At 42.4% G+C, this 22,528-nt stretch overlaps 1 protein-coding gene across 3 annotated transcripts in view; it reads left to right on the top strand.

Moving 5' to 3' along the window:
• The window catches only part of SETBP1 (SET binding protein 1), a 355,994-nt gene that overhangs the window by 317,826 nt on the left and 15,640 nt on the right, over positions 1 to 22,528 (top strand). For all 3 annotated transcript variants that reach the window (XM_089497879.1, XM_089497888.1, XM_089497896.1), the window contains one exon: positions 20,411 to 20,584. In XM_089497879.1, the coding sequence (XP_089354005.1) occupies positions 20,411 to 20,584 (174 nt within the window). The remainder of the gene's footprint in view (positions 1 to 20,410; positions 20,585 to 22,528) is intronic.

Here is a 22,528-nt window from a genome sequence, read left to right as displayed (position 1 = left end):
CTGGACTTGTCCCTGCAGTTGACATCTCAAGTAGATGTGGCGGTCAGAAGTGCTTGCTATCAATTTCGGTTGATACGCCAACTGCGGCCCTTTCTGGGCCAAAGGGACCTTGAAACTGTGGTACATGCTCTGGTAACCTCTCGATTAGATTTCTGTAATGCGCTCTACATGGGGCTACCCTTGTACCAAGTTCGGAAGCTTCAGTTAGTACAGAATATGGCAGCCAGATTGGTCACTGGTGCGTCCAGGTTTGACCATATAACACCTATCTTGAAAGATCTTCACTGGCTGCCCATTTGCTTCCGAGCACAATACAAGGTGTTGGTCACTACCTATAAAGCCCTACATTGCTTGGGCCCAAGTTACTTGAGGGACTGCATCTCCCCATATAATCCCTATATATTTGTCCATCCTAGCTACTGTTGCAAGTGTTAAGTAATAAGTACCTAGGAAAGACTAAAGGTCCCAGAGAACCACTGCCAGGTAGAATAGGCAACACTAGGCTATAGATCCATATTATAGTCCTTTCTGAAAGGCTGCAGTAGAGTGCAAGCAAGGCATTCCAGCATCCTGATGTCACAAGTTTTAGAATGTTATTACATGCAACCCTGCCTGCTTGTACCTCTTTCCAGAGTAGCCCCAGAAGATCTGTTCCTCTTCTGTCCCTCTGCATAAATTTTGTAGGGTGATAAGGGATGGGGCCTTCTCTTTGGTGGCTACCCATTTATGGAATATCTCCCTGGTGTGTTGGTGTGTAGTATTGACTCTGCCATTTCATGGTTCCAGGTAAAGATGTTATCCATTCAGCTGAGCCCTTCCTTCATGGTCCCCTTGTTACATTGCTGCTGCAGCTGCTGCTATTCTGATTTGGTATCCAGGAGCACACTACCTGTCCTTCTCCAAGGGCTGTATATGACACTGGCTCAAATGGCACATGCATGGCCAAATACCCCAATGATCCTATTCACTTGCCCAGAGGATATGGAGAGCTTTCCTGTTCCCAGCACATGTAGGGAATGGAGAGCTTTCCTCCAAGTTCACCTAGCGAATATGATACAAATCATCTTCTTGCTGTTAATAGTAGCAGGGAATAAGATATCTAGGAAACTGGGTGGAAACTCAGAATGGAAGTTCAGTAAGGGGCACACTTAACACATTGGACTACTGCAGAGTGTGCACTCTTAGAATGTATCAGAATCTTTTAAACAAAGTAATCATTTTGGAAAGCCTACTTATAGGAGGGTAGCATGACATCAAGAGTAATAAGTGATATTTTGGCTGTATGATCAGTTTTCTTGCTGTACAGTGCCTTGATTGATAGTGTTGGAACACTTCTTGAACAATTACAGTCTTCATATACTGGCCCACCCATATTATTTTACATTTATTTTGTGCCAAAATTGCAGAAAACACAAGGATGACAAAAGTCTGTGCCCAGAGGCTTTGCAGCTATTTATTCTTACTGATACAGCATGCAGTTTATACTAGTGGTTATAAACGTTTCTCTCCATATACATTTTGTGAGTTAATAATTTGGTTAATAAATGGTTTATAAGTTGATGGTCAAGTCAGTCTTTACTATTTCTTCACTAATTTTGTTCTTGGAGGAAGTAATAATTAACTTTAGCAGTTTTCTTTCCATTGTGAGAAAGTGTTGAAGCTATGATGTTTTAAAAGATTATTTGTAAATTGGGGGTTATTCTGCACAAAATTCACACATGGTATTATTATACAGAAAACAGCATTTTCTGTACAGAAAACAGCATTCTCTATACAGAAAATAAAGGTTCTGGCTTTAACGTGATTTCCAAAACCAGTTTTAGAAGAGTGTTTTTGTTTTTTGTTTTAAAGATCTTGTTGGTGGTGGTGCTGTCATTGAAAACATTTAAAAAGTTGGTTTGGTGTCTTGTCTATAAGCAAAGGCAATCTTTTAGGTCTTGGTTCTTATACTTTTTCATCCAGTTGATTGCATGTATCCTAAAATCTGTCATGATGATGGACACCCAATGAGCACTATAAAAAATCTATTCCTCCAGATCCTGAGAAAATCCTCTTAATAGCACTGCCCTCTGGATGGTTACAGTTAGTTGTCTTAAATACGACAGGATCTCTTTCTTTCTCTTGGGAGTTCAGGTGCTATTGCATGGGTCCATCCACCGTAGGGCATTGATACACAGAGGCCCTGGTAGGTTGAGAAGTGATAAATAAATACTTTAAATAAACAATAAATCAATACAATAAATCGGTTCTCTTGCCCAAGGCCCACCATTTAAATATATTTCTCAGATGACTCTGGATCGGTGTGTCCTACCCCATTTTTAAAGTATGTAAATTTTGTATTTTTAAAGGCCTTTCCCATATATAAAAGAGTTGGAAGGCAGGGAAAATATGGCAGATTTCCTACACAAACAGTTCCTAGAGTAAGTGGTCTTTCATCCTCCATATACTTTGGACTTCAGCTCCCCAAAGTCCTTGACCATTGACACAGTTCTACAGGGATTCTGGGAGCTGAAATCCAAAACAAGGTTTAAGAGCTACTGTCCTAGAGGGCAGGGGCACATTATGAGATTTTAAAATCCACCCAAAATTAGGGTTGGTTAGCTCTTGATGACCTTAAAACCAGCCTGTGGGCTGTGTGTGGTCCATAAGCTACACTTTGCTAGGGTTATTAGGGTCTAAGTAGGTGTGTTGCCTACACAGGGGACCTCTGAATCTCTCAATTTTTATAGCTTAGTGTGCTGAAACTCCTGTCCAGGCTTGACCTACAGTTCCAGCTCTTGCTCTCCCATCATTCAACTTGTCCATTTACCCCCAGGATCCCTCCCTTGATCTGATATCCAAGCCTCAAGGTGACCTATATACTGTGCAAATGACTGTGTTGATCAGTGGATTCTCTGTGATCCATGTGATCCATTTTGTCTTTCAAGTCTTAAATGAAAACATGTATACTCATCCCTCCACATTTGCAGATTTGATTATCCACAGATTTTAATAATATATTATTTCTAAGAATATCTTGGTCCTCCAGCACAACTCTATGGTCTACATTAACCAAAACTCACACTGAAGGACCTAGAGATCCCTAGAGAGAACACTCCTCTAGGCATAGCTCCTCCAGCACAATTCTATGGTCAATGTCTAGCAGCTGTTGACCACAGAGTTGCATCGGAGGACCTAGAGGTTCCTAGAGAGGTGTTCTCTCCGGTAAAAACATAGTGTTTTTGTTATTTGGATTTTTTCCACATTCATGGGGCCCTGTGCCCCTAACCCCAGCAAATGTGGAGGGACGAGAGTATTGGCTAAAAATTAAGTTAAACAAGAACTCTCTGAATTCTTCCCAACCCTATTCTGATTTTACCAATTCCTCTCTTCTGGCAGTCTTAACTCTATATCTGACTGGCCCTAACTAACTTTGCAACAGACCAGACTCTGCATTATAGCCTTCTCCTCCCTGGCTTGTACAGATCACCACTTCACACCACAGTTGTGAACATAGCATGTAGTTGAACTGCTGAAGGCATGCAATTATGTTAATGTCCAAAGTGTCTCTTGTAAAATCTTTAGATGGTGCTGTGTCAGTTTTCATGCAGTCAACCAAGTGGCCCAACGTAACGGCCCAACGTAATTTAGAAAGAAAATGGCAAGATGTATTTAACCTCATTTGTTGGAGCCCAGCTGACTCTGCATAATCCATCAGTGCAAGGATGCAAGCGGAAGATGGCTATTTCCTCATCTCATTTGCATAATAGATGAGATGTGAAATGAGTCTAAGGAAAGGGAAGCACCCTGAAGGGACAAAAGTTTATCATAACGCTCAAGACTTCTTTGAGAGCGTTGCATTAAATTTCCGTTAACGAGATGACAAATTAATTGTCTGAATGGCCGTATCAACCCAAAGCAAGAAAGAGAGAGAGAGAACAAAAGTGGGGGCACGATGGGGGAAATCTGTTTGATTTAAGCAAAGCAAAGAAAGGATTTGAAGCCTGCTGGATGCCTGCAGAAAAGAGGTAGGAGATAAGCTCATCCCATCTCCCAGTATTTGTGAACCAATACACACACACACACACACACACTGGCCTCTTTGCTGTTCGTTTAAGAAGCTGGCCTCTGCTCTAATCTGATCTTGGGCTTCAGCTTTATTAGTGAGGCGAGTGAACTGACTCTATCAGACAAGCCTCAGGACAGCCAGGAATTGATCATCCTGCAGGAATAAACGCTTGGTGTTTATTAGCTTGGGAGTTCATCACTATCACTTCTCTTCATCCAATTCCTAAGAGGCTTCTCAAAGCTATCATTGTGGCATTAGTTCTTCTGGGTGTACTAGGCGAGATAAAGATCAGGAGATCTAGCTAATGATGGCTTTAGAACGGTTTCTCTCCTCCTTTCCCCCCTTGGCAGAATTTAGAATAGGGATAACTGATGTTTTCATCGCTGAGACACAGGAGGAGCAATGGAGCCATGGGATAATTTGAATGTCATTAACATAATTTGCATACCTTTGGGGGGTACTATTCAGCTGCCCCAAGAATCCATTACAGTTACTCTATAATACGGTGTTCAATATAATATATTAAGGAATTGTTTATTTATGGTGGAAAGTGAAAAACAACTCTTTTATACAGCTGTTAAAACATTGTGCTCTTTCTTTGTGCTTTAAATATATAGACCCACACAGAGTTTTGTTTAAATAAACATATAGATATGCAATCAACGCTGTCACCAAAATTAATATTAAGAAATACATGCATACTGTGTCTGCTGCTTAATTTTATTTATTGTATTTTAATCTGTGTTGTACTCCACCTTGGGGAGAGACTCATAAGAAATCTATTATTATTTTCAGTGTTGTTGCTGATATTGTTATTGTTGTAGTCAACATCATCATCATCATCATCTCTAAAGCCTCGTAGGAATTATATGGGGAAAAATAGACATATACGTCTGTGTGAAGGAACTTCAAACAGAGGCTGGATGGCCATCTGTCAGGGATCCTTTGATTGTGATTTCCTGCATGGCAGGGGGGTTGGACTGGATGGCCCTTGTGGTCTCTTCCAACTCTACGATTCTATGATTCTAATATTAAGCTAAAGGAAGGGTAGAATTTAATTCTCCTAGAGTTTCCCGTTGGTTCAAAACAGGAAGCGGGTGTTAGCTCACACCCCACTGACTGCTTTCATTGCCTGTGGCCACACTGAAGTACACACAAATCAGGATTAAGGGTTGTTTCACAAATCTGGATCAGGTATGCCATTTCATGTCTTCGAGTGTGTGAAAGACAGTCAAAAATCTCTCATATGCTGGTGGAGAAATAGCTGTGGAAGACCTAGAACTTTTTAATCATGGCAACATAATCCCAATGTATAAAACATGGAATACAGTGGACCCTTGTTATACGCTGGGGTTTGGTTCAAAGATCCCCATGTATAACAAAATCCATGTATGCTCAAGTCCCATTAAATATAATGACATAGCAAAATAGTGTCCCTTATAAAAAATGGAAAAGCAAGGTTTAATATTTGAAATTTATACTTTTTTAAAACATTTTCAAACCGTGGATGCTTGAATCCATGTATAAGAAGGGCCTACTGTACAATCCTGTGCTTGCTATACTCAGAATTCAATCTGATTGTGTTCTTTGGGGCTTACTCTTAGGCAGAGGTGCCTGGGAATTGAGATATAAGGTGTAACCAAGCTGAAGAAAAGGGTTTGGACACAAAAATGTTATATCCCTCAAACTGTCCTGATTTGGCATGGATTCTTCTCATTAATCCTCCATCGCTCCGCTTTTTCAGAGGTGTTCAAAATGTCCCAATTTTTATCTCCTTCCACTTTCTCCTGGACTTCCTTCAGTCATAGCAAACTGTGTTCAAAGTCTGAAAGGAGTCTGAACTTTAGACTGAATTAACTCAGCAGAGGAGCAAGGAGAGGAATCTGCAGAAATTTGCCCATCCCAATAATCTCAAGCAAAAGCAAACTGCTGTAGTTTCCCCAGACTTGTGTGTTCTTCCTTCTTGCCCTTTTGGTCACACTCTCATGTTCCTTCACCATAAAGGTCTTGGTTTTCATCTTTGAAATGTTGGCGTGTACACGCCTACTAATTTCAGATTAAAGTAAAGCAGATGCAAACGCTCCGAGTGATGTTCCAATACATCGTGACATGTTCTGCTGGTCTGATGACAGCTAGAACACTGGAATAACATACAAAGAACAAATGTGATATATGTACTTTAGAAATAGCATTTGCTCCTAATCACTGTTAGCCTTTTGATGCTCAATTGCTGCTACTGCATGTTTTTATAAACATTCTATATAAAGCTTATTTAATCGCTTGCTCAAGGTGGAAGCCTGGGCTACCATGCCAGAGTCCCCCCAGTACTGCATTGTTAAATAAGCTGCTCAGTTCAATCTACTACCAGACTCCATTCATTAACGGGTTTTTAAAAATCCCCTTCATAAGAGAAAGAATGTCAGAAAAAGAAGATCAAAAGAATAGTGGCCCCATTCACACTTTGCTTCCACCCTATATAATGCGCTTCAGCCCACCACCAACAGCAGCATGCAGTCTTCCTGGCATCATCATAAAATCCCAGAGTTGGAAAGGAATACATGGGCCATGGAGTCCAAAAACCCTGCTCATTGTAGCATGTCCAGCTAAAACATCTCCAGCCAATAGCTATCCAGCCTCTTTATGAAAATGTGCAGAGAAACAGACATCATCTCCTCTCTAAGGAATTGGTTCCATTGCTGAACTGCCCTTACTGTCAAGAGGTCCCTTCTAATGTTCCATCTTGTAACAAAGCCATTAGCTCAGGGGCAGCAGAGAAAAAAACCTGTCAGATTCTTTCTGTGACATTCCTTAAGGCAGTGGTTTTCAAACTTTGGTCCTCCAGAAGTTTTGGACTTCAGTTCCTAGAAGTGTCGGCCATCTTAGCCAACAGTTAGCAATTATGGGATCTGAAGTCCAAAATGTCTGGAAACCCAGACATTTGAGAGCCAACATGGTGTAGTGGTTTGAGTATTGAAGTACAACTTTAGAGACTAGGGTTCGATTCCCAGCTTGGTCATGAGACCCACTGGATGACCTTGGGCAAATCACATCTCTCAGGCTTGGAAAGGTAATGGCAAACCTCCTCTGAACAAATCTTGCCAAGAAAAACTCATGAAAGAGTCACCATAAGTCAGGAATTACTTGAAGGCACACAACAACAACAACAAAAACAACAACAAGCTTAAGGCATTTAAAGAGTGTAATCATGTCACTCCTCAGTCTTTTTTTCACCAGGCTGAACATGCCCAATTCCTTCAACATTTCCTCATATGTTTTGTTTTCCATACCTCATCATTCTTGCTGCCTTTCTCTGAACTTGCTTCAATTTGTTTGTATCCTCCTTCAAATGAGGCTCCCAGTACTGAATGCTGTACTCCAGGTGAGGCCTGACTTATATGGAATATAGTGGGACTATTATTTCCCTTGATTTGAAAACGATGGTTCTATTAATATATAAGCAAATCCAAGTTATTCAGAGGCTCAGGTCAGGACTAATAACAGGATTCAGGCCTAGTGTTTAAGTTTTAAGTTTAATTTGTCAGCATCCTTCATGGAAAAGTTAGCTTTTTATCAAGTTGTGGGTGCTGGGAAGGTTCATGTTTAAATCAATTCCTGCTATGCTGTTTTACTCATTTAAATCCTCGCCTAACCAGTTTTGCTCTTAGCCATCTTGGTTAGGGCTAGAGGGATGATATACCTCATGGTCAATTTGAAATGTGCATCTGTGTGCACACTGCAGATGTGGAATGGCACCACATAGGCCACTCACATTTGCAATCTTAATCTAGCTATCTCTATTGTCATCCAAAGTGGGTTCGGGGTAGTGGATAGGTAGATGTCTTGAACATGAATGGTCAATGAAGACTCATGACTTTTGGAAAAGGCCTGTTCCTGGTAGATGTTACCACTGCTAGAAATGGGTTTTGTTAAATATAGAGGAACACACTTGTCTGCATTTCAGAACTCTCCTTTGGAGTGTAGCAACAGAAATAGTCATTTTGAGGGCCTGTACTTCAAAATTTAGAGGGCCTGTATTTCAAAACTTTTACCTTTGCTGTTTGTATTGGTCCATGCTTCTTAATATTATTTCCATTGTTAGTCTTAGAATATTCTAGTGCCACCACTAGTTTTCCTTGTCCTGCTCCTGCCTAGGATGCTCCTGTACTTGAAGAAGAATAGATAAAGAGGATGATACTTTCAGGCTTTTCCCAAAGCCAACAGTCTTCTCCCACTGACATGCACACACATTCTCCAGGCCCCTCCATACACCTTAAAAACAATTCAGGAGTTCCAGGTAAAACCCTCTTGAGCAGGTTTTTGGCACCCTGAAAGGCTGCAGCAAACTGTGGGTATGTCCTGATTCTGCTGATGCTGGTTACGGAAGTGCTCCGTAGCATACAGAAGTGCACCATTGGATGTTGGTTTCTATTTTTAAATTGTGGTGGTTGTCAGACAGAAGCAGCATGAGCATTACTTTAAGAAGAAGAATTACTTCTTTTGGCTGTATTTATCAAATTGCATTTCTATTCTTTCTTCTGGACTATGAAGCAAAGCATCAGTCTCAATGATCCACTTCAGATGAGTCTGATTCCGTTTTCCTTTCTTTCTTCGCTTTTTCTTCATTTTTTGAAAGCGCTTTCCTGTTACCATATTTCTTCCCAATCTTTATTCAAGATAGTAATCAAAATGCAAATCCTCTGACCCAGGTGATGTTTTGATGCATTTTGTTGCAAATGCAGTACATAATGAAATAAAAAGCAAGGGAATACAATGCAGTCCCATGTGGGAAGCACAGACTGCATAAGCTGAAGATGAATTAAAAACAAGAGATACACTGGAGTTGGGCTAAAAACAAAAACCCTAAAGGGTGTTCTCCAGTGGATGTTACCTGACAAGGCAGAATTCATGGAAAGTCTTATGTACTAGTCATAGGTCTGACCCAAAATGCTGAAGGTGCCTCAAACAGCAGATGTTGGTGTAATGAAAAGGCAACACATGTTAGTTATTTACTATGACTGTCTATTTATTACCAAGAAATATGGAGAGGAACTTAGCAGAAAGCATCTGCTGATCTGCTTAATCAATGACTTCTACTGGAATGATGCTAAATGTTGAGTATGTTCTAGTCTTTAGAGAACAGGAAATTATAGAACACAACTGTGATGGACAAAAGATAGGAACTTATCTCACAGGCCCCTGGGACAGGATGAGGCAGAATGGAACAGAAGGGGCCAGGATGGCAACAGAATGGGGGCTATCACCCATTTTATCACATGCCAGAACGCCACCGACGCCGCTGGAAGTTCCCGTTCTTTTCCCGATCCATCCCACAGGAGGCGATTTTCAGGAACTGTCCAGAAGCATTCTTGAAAATCGGCTCCTGTGGGATGTCTGAGAAAGCAGCCAAATGGCTGATAAGGCCAGCCTAGTTCCCAAACAAACAAACCCCCAGCTAGCAGAGTCAGTGCAAGCAACATAGTCTTTGGGTATAAAGGCAGTATTAGATGAAGGATTACCAAAAGAGTTGTCAAAGGGTCTGTGATTCGTGGTATCAGATAGGCAGGTTGATGCAGTTCAAGGTCAAGGGTTCCAGATAATCAAGATAGGTCAGCAGTCTAAGAAGCAAGGGTTTGGTCCCAAAAGCCACAGGAGCCAGAGACAGAGTCTTTCCTCCAAGAAGGTCAAATAATCACTGGCAGCCAGACACACATGCGCCAGCTGCCTAAATAGGCAGACAGCAGGCTTTCAGGTGTGTGTGATTATGAACTTGTTTCTGATAAAGCCTTCGTGACCTTTGAAGCCCCCCCCCCTTTTTAGCTCGACGCTCCCTGAAGGTAGGCATAGTCCCCTGATCCTCCTCTATGCCCACAGCCTTCACCCTAGACAGACTTGGCTGCTGAATCTCTAGAGAGGCCACAGACACTGCTACAGTAGAGCTAGGGCTGGCCTCAGGCTCCCCAATTGCAGGCTCGGGTCCCAGAGGCTCTGGCTCATCCTCTGAGTCCTCTGAGTCATCCTCCAAGCTGGGCATGACATAGGACGGATGGGGAACAGAACGGGAACTTCCAGCAGCATTGGTGGCATTCCAACATGCAATAAAATGGGTGCTAGCCCCTATTCTATTCCCATTCCGCCCCCTTCCGTTCCACCCTGATCATGTCCTAGGGGCCTGTGCAATACGCTCCATAGACAGAACCTTGCTAGAGCCAGCATAATGTACTGCAATGATGGCAAGTCTTTTAGAGACTGAGTGTCCAAACTCAGTGATGTTTCCTCAGTGGGTTTCACCCGATGTCAGGAGGGCAGGAGGGCTGCAGACGGGACTGCCCCCTTCCAGGGGATGGGATTTCGAGGGGGGGAGACTCAAAGCACAGTCAGTTTCAGGCTAGCAATAGCAAACCCCCCTGACCAAACTTTCCAAGAAAGCTCCATGATAGTTTCACCTTAGCATTGTCATGAGTGAGAAACGACTTGAAGGCACCACATAAGTCATACTCTTTCATTCTCAGAGGATGGCAATGGAAATCCCCCTCTGACGAAGCTTGCCCCATGATAGTTTCACCTTAGGGTTGCCAGGAACCAGTGCTCAGAAGGGAGGGAGGGTGCTCTGGGCCCATAAATTGGAAATGACTTGGAGGCACACACACACACACACACACACACACACACAACAAGAACAAGAACAAGAAAAAGCATAATAAAGCACAGAAGGCACAGCACAATAATAAGAACAAAGAGCCAACAGTTTTAGCATGCAACTCTGGAGACCAGGGCTCGAATCCCAGCTCAACCATGAAACCCACTTGGAGATCTTGGGCAAGTCACAGTCTTTCAACCTCAGAGGAAGGCAATGGCAAACCTCCTCTGAAGAAATCTTGCCAAGAAAACCCCATGGATGACCTTATTACACCTCACTAAACTACTGTTCCCTGAATCCCATAGCAAGTTGGGTGCCTTCCACCCAGAAGGGGTGGAACTTCGGCCCAGAAGGGCCACACACCACCTCTCCTTGTTGTGGCTTCGTTCTCCCAAGGCAAACCAAGCCGCAACAAGAAGCTGGGCCAAGCACGCACATGCGCCCCGCCCCTACTTGCTGAGACTGCCAGAGTGTTTTGACTGTTGAACTACAGATCTGGAGAACGAGATTCAATTCCCTGCTCAGCCATGAAAACCTACTGGGTGACCGTGGGCAAGTCAAAGTCTGTCAGCCTGAGAGGAAGGCAAAGGAAAACCCCTTCTGAATAAATCTTGCCAAGAAAATAATAATAAATAATAAAATATTTATTTCTATACCACTTTTCCTGGGAGATCAAAGTGGTTTCCAAGTTCAAAGGGAATATACATTTTAAACATGTTACAATATAATATACAGTCAAGAATACTGTGTCTTCAGGCTAGCCCGTTCTCTCCCTCACAGGCCCAAGGATGACAGTTACGGAGGGAGGGCACTGTCTCTTGAGGCCAGAGATATGATGATACCAAAATGCCATGATAGGTTTGTTATAGGGTTATCATAAGTTGGAAATGACTTGATGGCACACAACTACAGCAACAATAGCTAAATTAAGTAAATGTTGTCATCCTTCCGTCCCCCAAGCTGACCATGGAAAAAAGGAAAGCATTCAGCAATTGGGCAGACATTTCATTATTCACAGCATCATAGAATGCTAGGTTGGAATAGACCACAAGGACAATCTAGTCTACTAAATATTTTAATTTGAAAAATATTTGAAAAATGATTGGAAAAAAAATGTTTTTCAAGTGTTGAGAAGCCATGACCAGAAAATTGTCACAGTTTGGAACTTACTCTATACAAAATGCATTTTCTATGTAGAATATAATGTTTCTAGGTAGCAAAAGATGTTTTCAGTGCAAATCAGCCATGTCTAAATTTTGTGCCAAATATTTCCCAGACTGCAAAAAGGCTTCAAAAACTGTGGTTTTTGAAGACTCTCATGTATTGGGAAGGAAATTGGCAAAATCACCTGCTGCTACCTTTAAGAAGAAAAAATTACACATATAATGTAGTCTAACTCCTTGCCAGGACAGAAATGCCCAGCCAAACCATGCAAATTCGTCACATAGGAAACGAGAAAAAAGTGTGATGTGAAGGTGGAGTTAACAGAAAAAGTACCTTCACCTGGGAGCCTTTCTTTGAGATGTTAGGGGCTGCAGAGACCGGCACTATGTGCTGGCCTGTACATGTGGTGAGGCTGAGCGTCCACATGCTCAAAGCCCTTACCGTGCCGCATGGCATGCACCATGATGACACACGTCGGGCACAGTGCCCAAATGGCACAGTGTGGAAGAGGCTCAATCATGGCATGCCAGCATGCCTATGGTGCCCCTTCTGAAATGCAAAAAGAAGCCTTTTTTCAGGGCTTCTTTTTGCTCTCTCCAGAGGCCGTGGTGTGTGGTTGCCATGGCCTCCATCTGGGAGAAAGGGGGTGGCATTCAGCCGCCCATCTGTACAGCCCCTTAGTCCGTTAGTAGCTACTCCATTGTAGCAGAAGCCTTCTCCAATACTTATGTAACTGCATGGTCTCCTTCCTAAAGCTCTTTCACACTATACAATTATAGTGCTACAGTAGGCCCTTCTTATACATGTATTTTTTATACACAGATTCAAGCATCCACGGTTTGAAAATAAAATATCAAGGTTTGATATTATATATATATATATATATATATATATATATATATATATATAATATCAAACCTTGATTTTCCATTTTTTATAAGGGACACCATTTTGCTATGTCATTATATTTAATAGGACTTGAGTATACACAGATTTTGTTATACATGGGGGATCTTGGAACTGAACCCCAGCGTATAACAAGGGTCCATTGTATAGTGATTCTATTTTAACTGCCATGGCTATAGCCTATGTAATCCTGGCATTTGTAATTTAGGAAGTGGTACTTAGAATTCTCAGCCAGGGAGCTCTGGTGCCTCAGTAAACAACAAACCCCATGATACCACAGGCTGTTGCGATGGTAGTTGAAGTGGAATATAGTGCTGAATGGTGTTATAATTGTATAGAAGGAAAGGCCCAATGGTCTCCTTTGGTACAGATTCAGAAAGCAAAACCCTTTGCTTAGATAGATTTCTTCCTGAGTGAGCATTAAGGCAAATGCTTTCCAGCTTCCGAGCAAAGCCTCCCACCAACTAACTGCAGTTTTTGACAGTCACTTTCTGCCCTCTGCCAGCTCAACTATCCTTCTCTGAGGGTGAAGACAGGATTACACGCTAGTGTGTGTTGACAGTGGTTTTGACTCATATTAGCTGCAGTCTGCAGTTCCTGTTCTTAGGGCACTGAATATGTTTTCTAATCACTTCTGTTGCCCCTTAGGCGGTACATCTGTCTTCACCCTATGTTCAGAACTTGTCAACAACCTGCCTTTTGCTCTGCATATTTCTTTCAAGTTGGGTAGTCCTGACAAAAGGTTCATGACAAGCGGGGTGGACTGACAACGAAGCCTTCTGTGGTGTATTGATGGAACCCTTGTAGCCCATCAATGTGTTTCAGATTTACAAACTAGGGACTTGTATTCAGGACTACTGATCAGCTATGGAACAACTGATGTGGGTTATGTGGATCAGAATGCATGAAGAGGCTTGATGGCTCAAACCAAAGATTATTTTCAATCTAGCATTAAAGACACCCAAGTGGTTCACCAAATTCACCATAGGCTTAAATCCTATTACTAATCCCAACAAGAGCACTAAATCAGCAGGATTTCCCTACATGTTATGTTATTATTCAACAATTGATTGAATACGGCTACTGTATTTGGGAAAAACCAACAGGATTCCAGCCTGTAGTCTGTGTTTGGACTAGCCCTGCACCTCCATTCTTCACTAAGTTTCAGAAAGTATAACTTATCTCCCCATCTGGCCCAATATTATCGTTGTTGTTGTTGTTGTTGTTGTGTGCCTTCAAGTCTTTCCCAACTTAGGTGGCCCTAAGGCAACCCTATCATGGGGTTTTCTTGGCAAGATTGGTTCAGAGGAAGTTCACCATTGCTTTCTCCTAAGGCTGAGAGCATGTGACTTGCCCAAGGTCACCCAACGGGTTTCTTGACTGAGCTGGGTATTGGGCTCCAGAGTCATAGTCCAACACTCAAACTCAGTCGTCGATCCTGATTCAGATTCACACTAGCCCCACAGGGTTGCCAGAGTGAAAACTGGAGGTGGTTCCTGTACCTTTAATGCTTATTTAAAAGAGCCAGTTTGGAACAGCAGCTTGAGAGTTGGACTATAACTCTGGAGATCAGGGTTTGTTTCCCAGATTGGCCATGAATCCCACTGGGTGACCTTGCGCAAGCTACACTTTCTCAACATCAGAGGATGGCAATAGCAGACCCTCCTGGGAAGAAACCTGCCAAGAAAACCCCATGATAGGTTTGCTTTCAAGTGGCCATAAGTCAGAAACAACTTGGAGGCACAGAACAACAACAAACAACAAAAGAGGGGATTTTAGCATATGTTGCTTGTTAGCTGGTTGCTGAAATTTTCCCTTCTACACAACCATTAAAGACGCAAGAGTTTTCACTCTGGCCGCCCTATTCCTCACCCTTATTGTGGATGGCACTGCCTGGGTCCAAAGCATGTGTTCCACCATTGAGCCATGGGTCCCTTTTGCTTTAGCCTAGCTTCTGTTGCCTAGGGGAAGGTCAAACTTATGTCAGGTGGCCTTTTAATATTTTGTGAAGCTTTGTTCCTGATATTTCATCTGGTTCCTTCCTTCGTAGGTTCTTAACCTACAACCATCTGGACTGGTCATTCTGGAAAGTGTGAGTTATATTATGTAATAGGGCCAAAAGAAATCAGAAACAAAAGTGAGCTCTTAAGATACAATAGGAAGGGCCCTGCGGAGAAGTAATGATGAGCCAAAGGGTGGGCGGTAGGTTTGTGGAAGTCACTTGTCAAATTTGTAGCAGCTTCCATGATTTGTGCGACCTTGGTTAAGCCCAGGTAGATGGCCACCAAGCACACCTGCATCCTGTAACCTCTTCCGAGGATGTAAAATAAAAAAATATTGGAGACATTGACTCCCCCTGAAGGCAGTAAGCCTCACTTTGGTCTTTGACTTTCGGAGCAGCCTAGGGCAGTCAATAAAACCCAGGCGGTTAGATGCTTGGGCCTGCCACTGATTTTGAGTTCGGAGTAGTTTAACCTTGAGCCAGGATCCAAGTAACCAAGGCAACAGGAAGTAGGCCTCTGCATCCAAGGAGCCAAGATCCATAAATCAAGAGTCCCTAATGCAAACACTGTGTGCAGGTAGAGATTTGGAGAGGATAAGTGGTGTGTGAGGGATTACCTTTGAAAAATGGATGACTGCCCCCTTGATATGGTGAAGCGCAGCTTCACAGAGGCCTGAGTTGGAGGAGGGGGATTTGAGGGGGGCTTTTTTTATCAATAGAGGTCGAGGGGTTACAGCTGCTAGTTTTCATAGAGCTTTTTATACAGGATCTTCCACTTAATTATCAACAGATGTTGAATTCAGGAGGTGGTTAGCATTATTATATTCTGCGTACACATTCTCTCTCTTTCATTCTCTCTCTCTCTCTCACACACACACACACACACAACACACACACACACACATCTGTACACATGCTACAATTGTTTCCATCTTTGCAACTTTGCCATGGCTCTAATTTGCTGCACATTTTTACCGCGTATGACACCATCTCATATGGTTTGCACATTCTGCTTTGTTATCCGAAATCTGCGCAGGAAAGCGACTTGTCTAAAATCTCAAAGCCATGAGGTCTTTGATTCTGCAAAGTAAAATAATGCTCCAAAAACTGGAAAGGGATAACAGCAGGCATAACAGCAGTGACTTTCAGCTTTACATACCTAGGAGGACTCATGCTTGATTCCAACTTTTACCCTGGGACCTATTCACTGTCTGCTCCCATGCATTTACTTTCACATTATCCCATGAAGTCCTACTAGAAGCTTTAACCACACAAGCTAATTTATCGTTATTACTTCGGGAAGGTAATCTACAACTAGAAAGCAGCCATTTTAGACTTCTCCCAGCCTATTCATTTAAAAAAAAAAAATCTTCCTGACACCTTTATTTTTTTCCATGACAGACTACAGGAAAGAATAAAAAAGAAATGAATGAAAAATGGTGTCAGTCCCTATTTTAGTTCAGTGTGAAGCTGAGTAACCTAGAGGTCCATATTTGCAGCTTCAGGCAAGGAGGATCTGTGCTCGGATACCTTTCACTTGTGGTTGTCAGCTAACCAATTCTTTTTGTAGTTTTACCTTTCTCAGTTTTACCTTTCTCAGGATACCAGAAATGAGCCTGATAGGCAAGTACCTGGTAAACGTGCATAGACCATAACTGTCATGATTTGGCTGGGACAGTCCCAATTAATCCTCTGACATCCCACTTTTTCATCTGCTTTTAAAATGTCCCAGTTTCTCCCTCCTCCTCCCACTTTTCCCCATATGTCTTCAGCTTATGTCAGTTGCTACAAACCTGAGTTCAAAGTGCAAAGTTATTTTATATCCCGTTAACTCAGAAGGCAAAGAAGAGATGTGGGAGCAGAATCTTGCCCTTCTCAGTTGTTCTTATCTGCCTTTGAGTGGATCGTGGATCATGGTGACTTGTAGGTGAGACAGCTCCAAGACTTCTTATTCTCCACTGCTGTGTTTAAATCCTGCAAATTCATACCCATGACCTACTTGAGTCTATCCATCTGGCTTGCAGTCTTCCTCTATTTCTGCTCCCTTCTACCTTTCCTCACATCATTGTCTTTTCCATTAATTTGTGTCTTCTCATAATGTGGCCAAAATGCAACAACCTCAACTTTATCATTTTGGCTTCCAGGGAGATTTCAGGCTTAATCTGTTCAAGTACCCACTTGTTTGTCCTTTTTGGCTGTATCCTCAGCACTCTTCTCCAGCATCTTCTGCAGCCTCCCCTAGTTTGTCTGTTCTTCCTCTTTAACAACTTTTGCCATTGTGATGACACTTGGATGTTGCTTGCCCACACATGCCCTGGTTTTTATCTATGACATGTTGGAGGATATAAGAAGGTAAACAGTGCATGAAATGAGAATCCAGTATTTCTTACCCACATTTCCTATTTCTCTCTCTCTCTCTATCTATCTCTCTCTCTCACACACACACATACACACTGATACAAATGATGTGGCAGATTCAGGGCTCTTTTATGTTACACAATTTTAACACTGTATTCCACTTTAACCACCATGACAGCTTCCTTTGAAAAGCTAAGAATCATGTTTTAGGAAGGAGTGTTTAGAATTCCCAGCCACCAAGCTACAAATCCCCTGATTCTATAGGATGCAAGCAGGGCAGTTCGAATGGAATCATAGTGCTATAATTTAATAGTGTGAAAGATCCCATATTTAAACAGGTTATTGCCCTCAAATGTGGTTTGGCCTGAGCTGCCAGGCATTTCTGAATGTGCTATTTAACCATAGTTGTAAAATTTCAGAAATTTTGAACTAGGGGGGAGCAGTAAAACATTTTTTTCAGCTTTCAGTTTTTCAGAAAAATTGTTTAAAAAAAGGTAATATTAGTGCCATTTACAAATTCAAAATCACTTTGTTACTTTGGAAATGTAAATGCATTATATATAATGGTTTGGCATAAATTATTATAATTTTTAGATTAAACATACGGTTTATTCAGGATATAATTAGAAATTGAACTTATTTTTTAAAATTGCTAATTTTTGTTACAAAATTGCTATTTTTGTTAGAAGAACCTGAACTGTAAGGATCTTGTAACCTAAATATAAGGAAAACTGAATTTTGCAGGCAAAAAGAAAAACAACAACCCCACAATAAAAACAGGGAGAGAGGAATCAACATTAGTAAAACAGAGAAAATCATTTTGTTTCCACTAGTTCTCCATAATGTCAAGCAATTTCACAAACTTGGTCCTATAAAAAGAAATGAAAAGAAGAAAACATCAGAAATTGTAATGAATTTTTTTACCGGTTGTCTTTCTCTTGGAGGTTTCATATCTCTTCGTTGAACTGTGAGACTCATTCTTAGGCGGGTTCCGGACGGGCCCTATGGGGCACCGTTGTTATGTGCAAGGGGTGGCACTTCCTGACGTGCCTTGCCCCTCGCACGTAACAACTAGATCAAAATGGCGGTGCCGCATACAGATGGGCGCTGCCATTTTGACATCGCAGACGCACAGCGTCTGGATGTCATGCACCGGAAGTGGCGCCGCGAGTGCACACCTTGCGCCTTGCGGCGCCTCTTCCGGGGCGCAGGAAGAAGCATCATTTTGGCACTTCTTTGTTGTTGCGCCCGGGAACCGCGCAGTTTGGCTGCTGCGGTTCCTGGATGCAGCAACCGGCAGCGGCGCAGGACCGCCTGTTTTGGGAAGTCTGCTTCTCTCTTGACATTAAAATCCATGCACTGTAAGGGAGACAGGATGTTGACAATCAGAAGTTAACGTATTTCTTTGATCTGTTGTTGTGTTCATTCAAGTTGTTTCCTACTTAGGGCAACCCTAAGGCCAACCTATCATGTGTTTTTTCTTGACAAGATTTTTTTCAGAGGAGGTTTGCTTTTGCCTTCCTCTGAGACTGAGAGAGTATGACTTGCCAAGGTCGTTCAGTGGGTTTCCATGGTTGAGTGAGAATTTGAACCCTGGTCTCATGAGTCGTAGGTCGACACTCAAACCACTACACACTAGTGGCTCTCATTTCTTCACTTTCAAGTGTCATAGATCTAGGCTGGATTTACATCCAGGCTGAGCACTTGGTTTGTTGAGCCAGAATGTGGGTCTCTAAATGTAGCTTGTGAATTCTGGTTTCCATCAGTCATAACCTATCAAGCCAACTTATTTCATAGTTATATTGTTAGGACAAAATAGAATAGTATGAATGTATAGCACTTTGACACCTTAGGGTGAATATGGAGAAAGTGCCATCATGGAGTTTCATTTCCAAGGTATTTCCCTATATTTTAATTTAATCTGAGGATGAAAAAAATGCCCATAAAGTTTCCCAGAGGTCTCCTAGCCAAAAGCCCTCTTTCCCTATTCTGATGTTGTCCTATTTGGATATGAACACACAGTTCTGGTGTGGGCAGTCTGGACAATGTCCTGCATGTTCTGCACCAGAATTGGCGGATAACAAGGTTAAAACAAATTTTAAAAACATAGTTATCGCTCAGGATCTTCCTGGGAGATTCAGAGCCTTCTGTTTCCATGCTACAGTGTCTGTCTATATGGGCATCCTACTGGGCTGCCCATCGCCTTTGCTGCCACCACAGATAGCTCATTCTGAATTCAGAACAAGACAACCAGCATGTGTGTGTCGTTGGGTATTTTGTTCTGACATCAGAAGCAACAGACCTGCCATGGCACAGAAACAGAAGCACAGGTAATGGGGACAAAGCAGGACAGATGTGGGGCCAAGGATACTCCAGGCCACCCCTGGAGTATCCTGGACAGTGTAGAAAAAGCCCTGGAAACACAGTAATCTTTAAAGAGTCATTCCCCTAACACACACACACATACTTTTCCTGCATGACAGGAGGTTGAATTAGATGTATATTCCTATGATTCATTGGAAGAGCCAAAAAACATCCAACAAACCCTCAGAAGTACAAACCAAAAGCAACTCCCAGTGCACATTCCAAGTCACATTTTCAGATCATTTTAATCTGGCAATGTAATAGTATGACAATGTGAGAGAAAAATTAGTCTCAGCTGAAGTTGTCCATCACTCTTTTAGGAGAAAGAATGGATGGCAATGATCATGATGATTCATGATAAGAGGGAGAAAGATAAAGAGAATGACAATGATGGTAAAGGTTTGGTGAATCCAGTACAAAGACCATGCAAGAGACCGTTGCATAGTTAGGACTGGTTTTACCAGTTCCATTGCGGATGCTGTGAGAAGCCATATCTTGGGTTGGTAATATGTGGAAAATTTTGCTCTAGGGTAAGTGGTTGGATCGTAATGAGATTCCTGTCTGTCCAAGTGCTTGTAATTGTGTGATAAGATACACGAGTGCATGGAGGCACATGGAAAAACAGCCCCAAATAAAGATGTGATTATAATCTCTCCTCATATAGTTTTAAAAATAGACTTGTGAGGCAATAATGCATTGGCTAGGAATCAATGTTTATGTTATGTCCTCAGGCAAAAATGACTGAAACCTAATAAAAAAATTCATAATCCTCTCTAGTATCAAAACTCCATTATTAGAAGCACATTTATAATTGAAGAATGTCGGGGTGGTAGTTTCCCTTTGAAGCACAGCAAGGCGTTTATAGTATATTTCTAATTAGTCTAAGTTCCCTACCCCGGTAATTGCCATTGTTTCTTCTTTCTTTCTACAGGAATTACCAGTTCCCATCTAAAAGCAGACCAGAATTCACTTCACAATAAAAATGAGGGTTCTACTTCTGCTGTGATGACCCGTCGGAAACCAGCATCTCTTGACAGCATTGCAATGTCCTCAGTACCAATATTATCTCTTTTACCTACATCATCATCAGCACCATCAGAAGCAGGTAAGCACGAGTAGCTCAGTATTTCCAAAATGGCAGGCAGCAACAAGACCTGTAGTGGGCCTTGAATGATTGAGACACTCTTTTGGAAGCATCTACCACTCTGTATCCATCCCACCAGGAAAAGTAACAGCGGCCGAGGTCCCATGCTGAGGGCTTGTAGTATAATTACAGATTAATTGTTCTTCTCGACCCTTGTGTTAATGGAGGTATTGTACAACTGAACCAGAATATCAAACATGCTGTTCAATGCACAATTAAATGTGCTTGTGCATCGATGTGCAGACTGCATGCATGCTCAGTGTACATGTACATTCATGCACAATGTACATCTGCATGCATAATGACACCCGCATGTTCACACTGCCTCTAGACCGTCCTTCCTACCTGCAGTGGAACCTTCCACAGGACGAGAGAGCCAGTAACACCTCCAACTGCCTCTAGACCGTCCTCCCTGCAGCCATCTGAGGAGTGACTTTCATCCACCAGGCCTCCCTCAGCGGAAAGGGCCTCTCTTTCCTACATCCATCTGAGGAGTGACTTTCATCCACTAAGCCTGCCTCAAGGGAAAGGACCTCCCATTCCTACATCCATCTGAAGATTGAGTCGGATCTATCGGGCCTGCTTCAAGGGATAGAGCTTTCCTTCCCTGCATCTATCAGCCACCTCTTTCCATCACTCTCAGCAGCTGGGACCTTGAGCAAAGGTTTCCAATTCCACCCCTTCCTTCTCTATTTAAATCCCTTGTGCCTTGTGATATTTAGGCAATATTACCAAGTACAGTTGGCTATTATATTGCTACTTTTGTCATTGTTATATATTCTTCTTTTGATTATCGCTTACTAAATCCTTTTCTCCCATGACTCCACACATCTCTCCTAACCTGATCCCTATTCGACCTCTTCCTAGCTCCCAGCTTCCATTCCTCTGTTCACTCTGGAACTGTCGCTCTGTTGCTCCGAAAGCGACTGCTGCCCATGATCTTTTTCTCTCCAGATCATTTAACCTTCTTGCTCTTACTGAAACCTGGCTCCCAGCCCATGATACTGCTACCTCCACTGCCCTTTCTTTTGGCGGTCTCTCTTTCACTCACACAAGCCGCCCTGAGGGTCGAGGAGGAGGGGTCGGTATACTATTGTCCAGTTCCTGCCAGTTTCAAGTTCTTTCTCCCCCCCCCCCCCCCCAGCTATTGTTTCTCTTCATTCGAGTCCCACTGTATTCAACTCTTTTTTTTTCCTTTACAGCTCCGGGTTGCTGTCATCTATCGCCCTCCTGGTTCTGCTACCCAGTTTCTATCTGACTTTGAATCTTGGCTAACGTTTTTTCTATCTGATGAAGTCCCTTCTCTGATCCTAGGTGACTTTAATATTCACCTTGACAATCCCAACAATCCTTCTTCATCTCGCCTTAGCTCCTTGTTTGCTTCTTTTGGCCTTCAGCCTCATTCTAACTCCTCAACCCATTCTTCTGATCACTGTCTCGACCTAATTCTTGCAGCTAAATGTGTCATTTCCGACTACCTGGCATCTGATTTTCCATTGTCTGACCACCATTTAATTTCTTTTATTCTTACTTATATCCCACCTCCTTGTCGTACTGTCCAGCACTATTTCCGCAACCTTCAGTCTGTTAACTCTGACCATCTCAGTAAGACTTTGAATTCATATCTCTCTTCTCTTGATCTTGGAGACTCTGCTGATTCAGCAATGTCTTTATTTAATTCCACTCTTTCTTCAAGTCTCGACAGCTTTGCTCCTGTATCTGTAGGCATGTCTTCCCCTATGACTAGGCCTCAGCCCTGGCTCACTCCCACTATCAGGTTCCTCCGGTCCTGCTCTCGAGCAGCTGAACGTCTTTGGAAAAAGTCTAGAGAACCGGCCGATTTCATTCATTATAAATTCATCCTTTTATCTTTTTCACGCGCTCTGTCTATGGCAAAACAGAACT

The sequence above is a fragment of the Sceloporus occidentalis genome, unplaced genomic scaffold (assembly GCF_023333645.1).
Source record: "Sceloporus occidentalis isolate IW3139 unplaced genomic scaffold, rSceOcc1.0.p SCAF_1, whole genome shotgun sequence".
NCBI lineage: Eukaryota > Metazoa > Chordata > Lepidosauria > Squamata > Phrynosomatidae > Sceloporus > Sceloporus occidentalis.
This window is presented reverse-complemented; position numbering and strand designations above follow the sequence as displayed.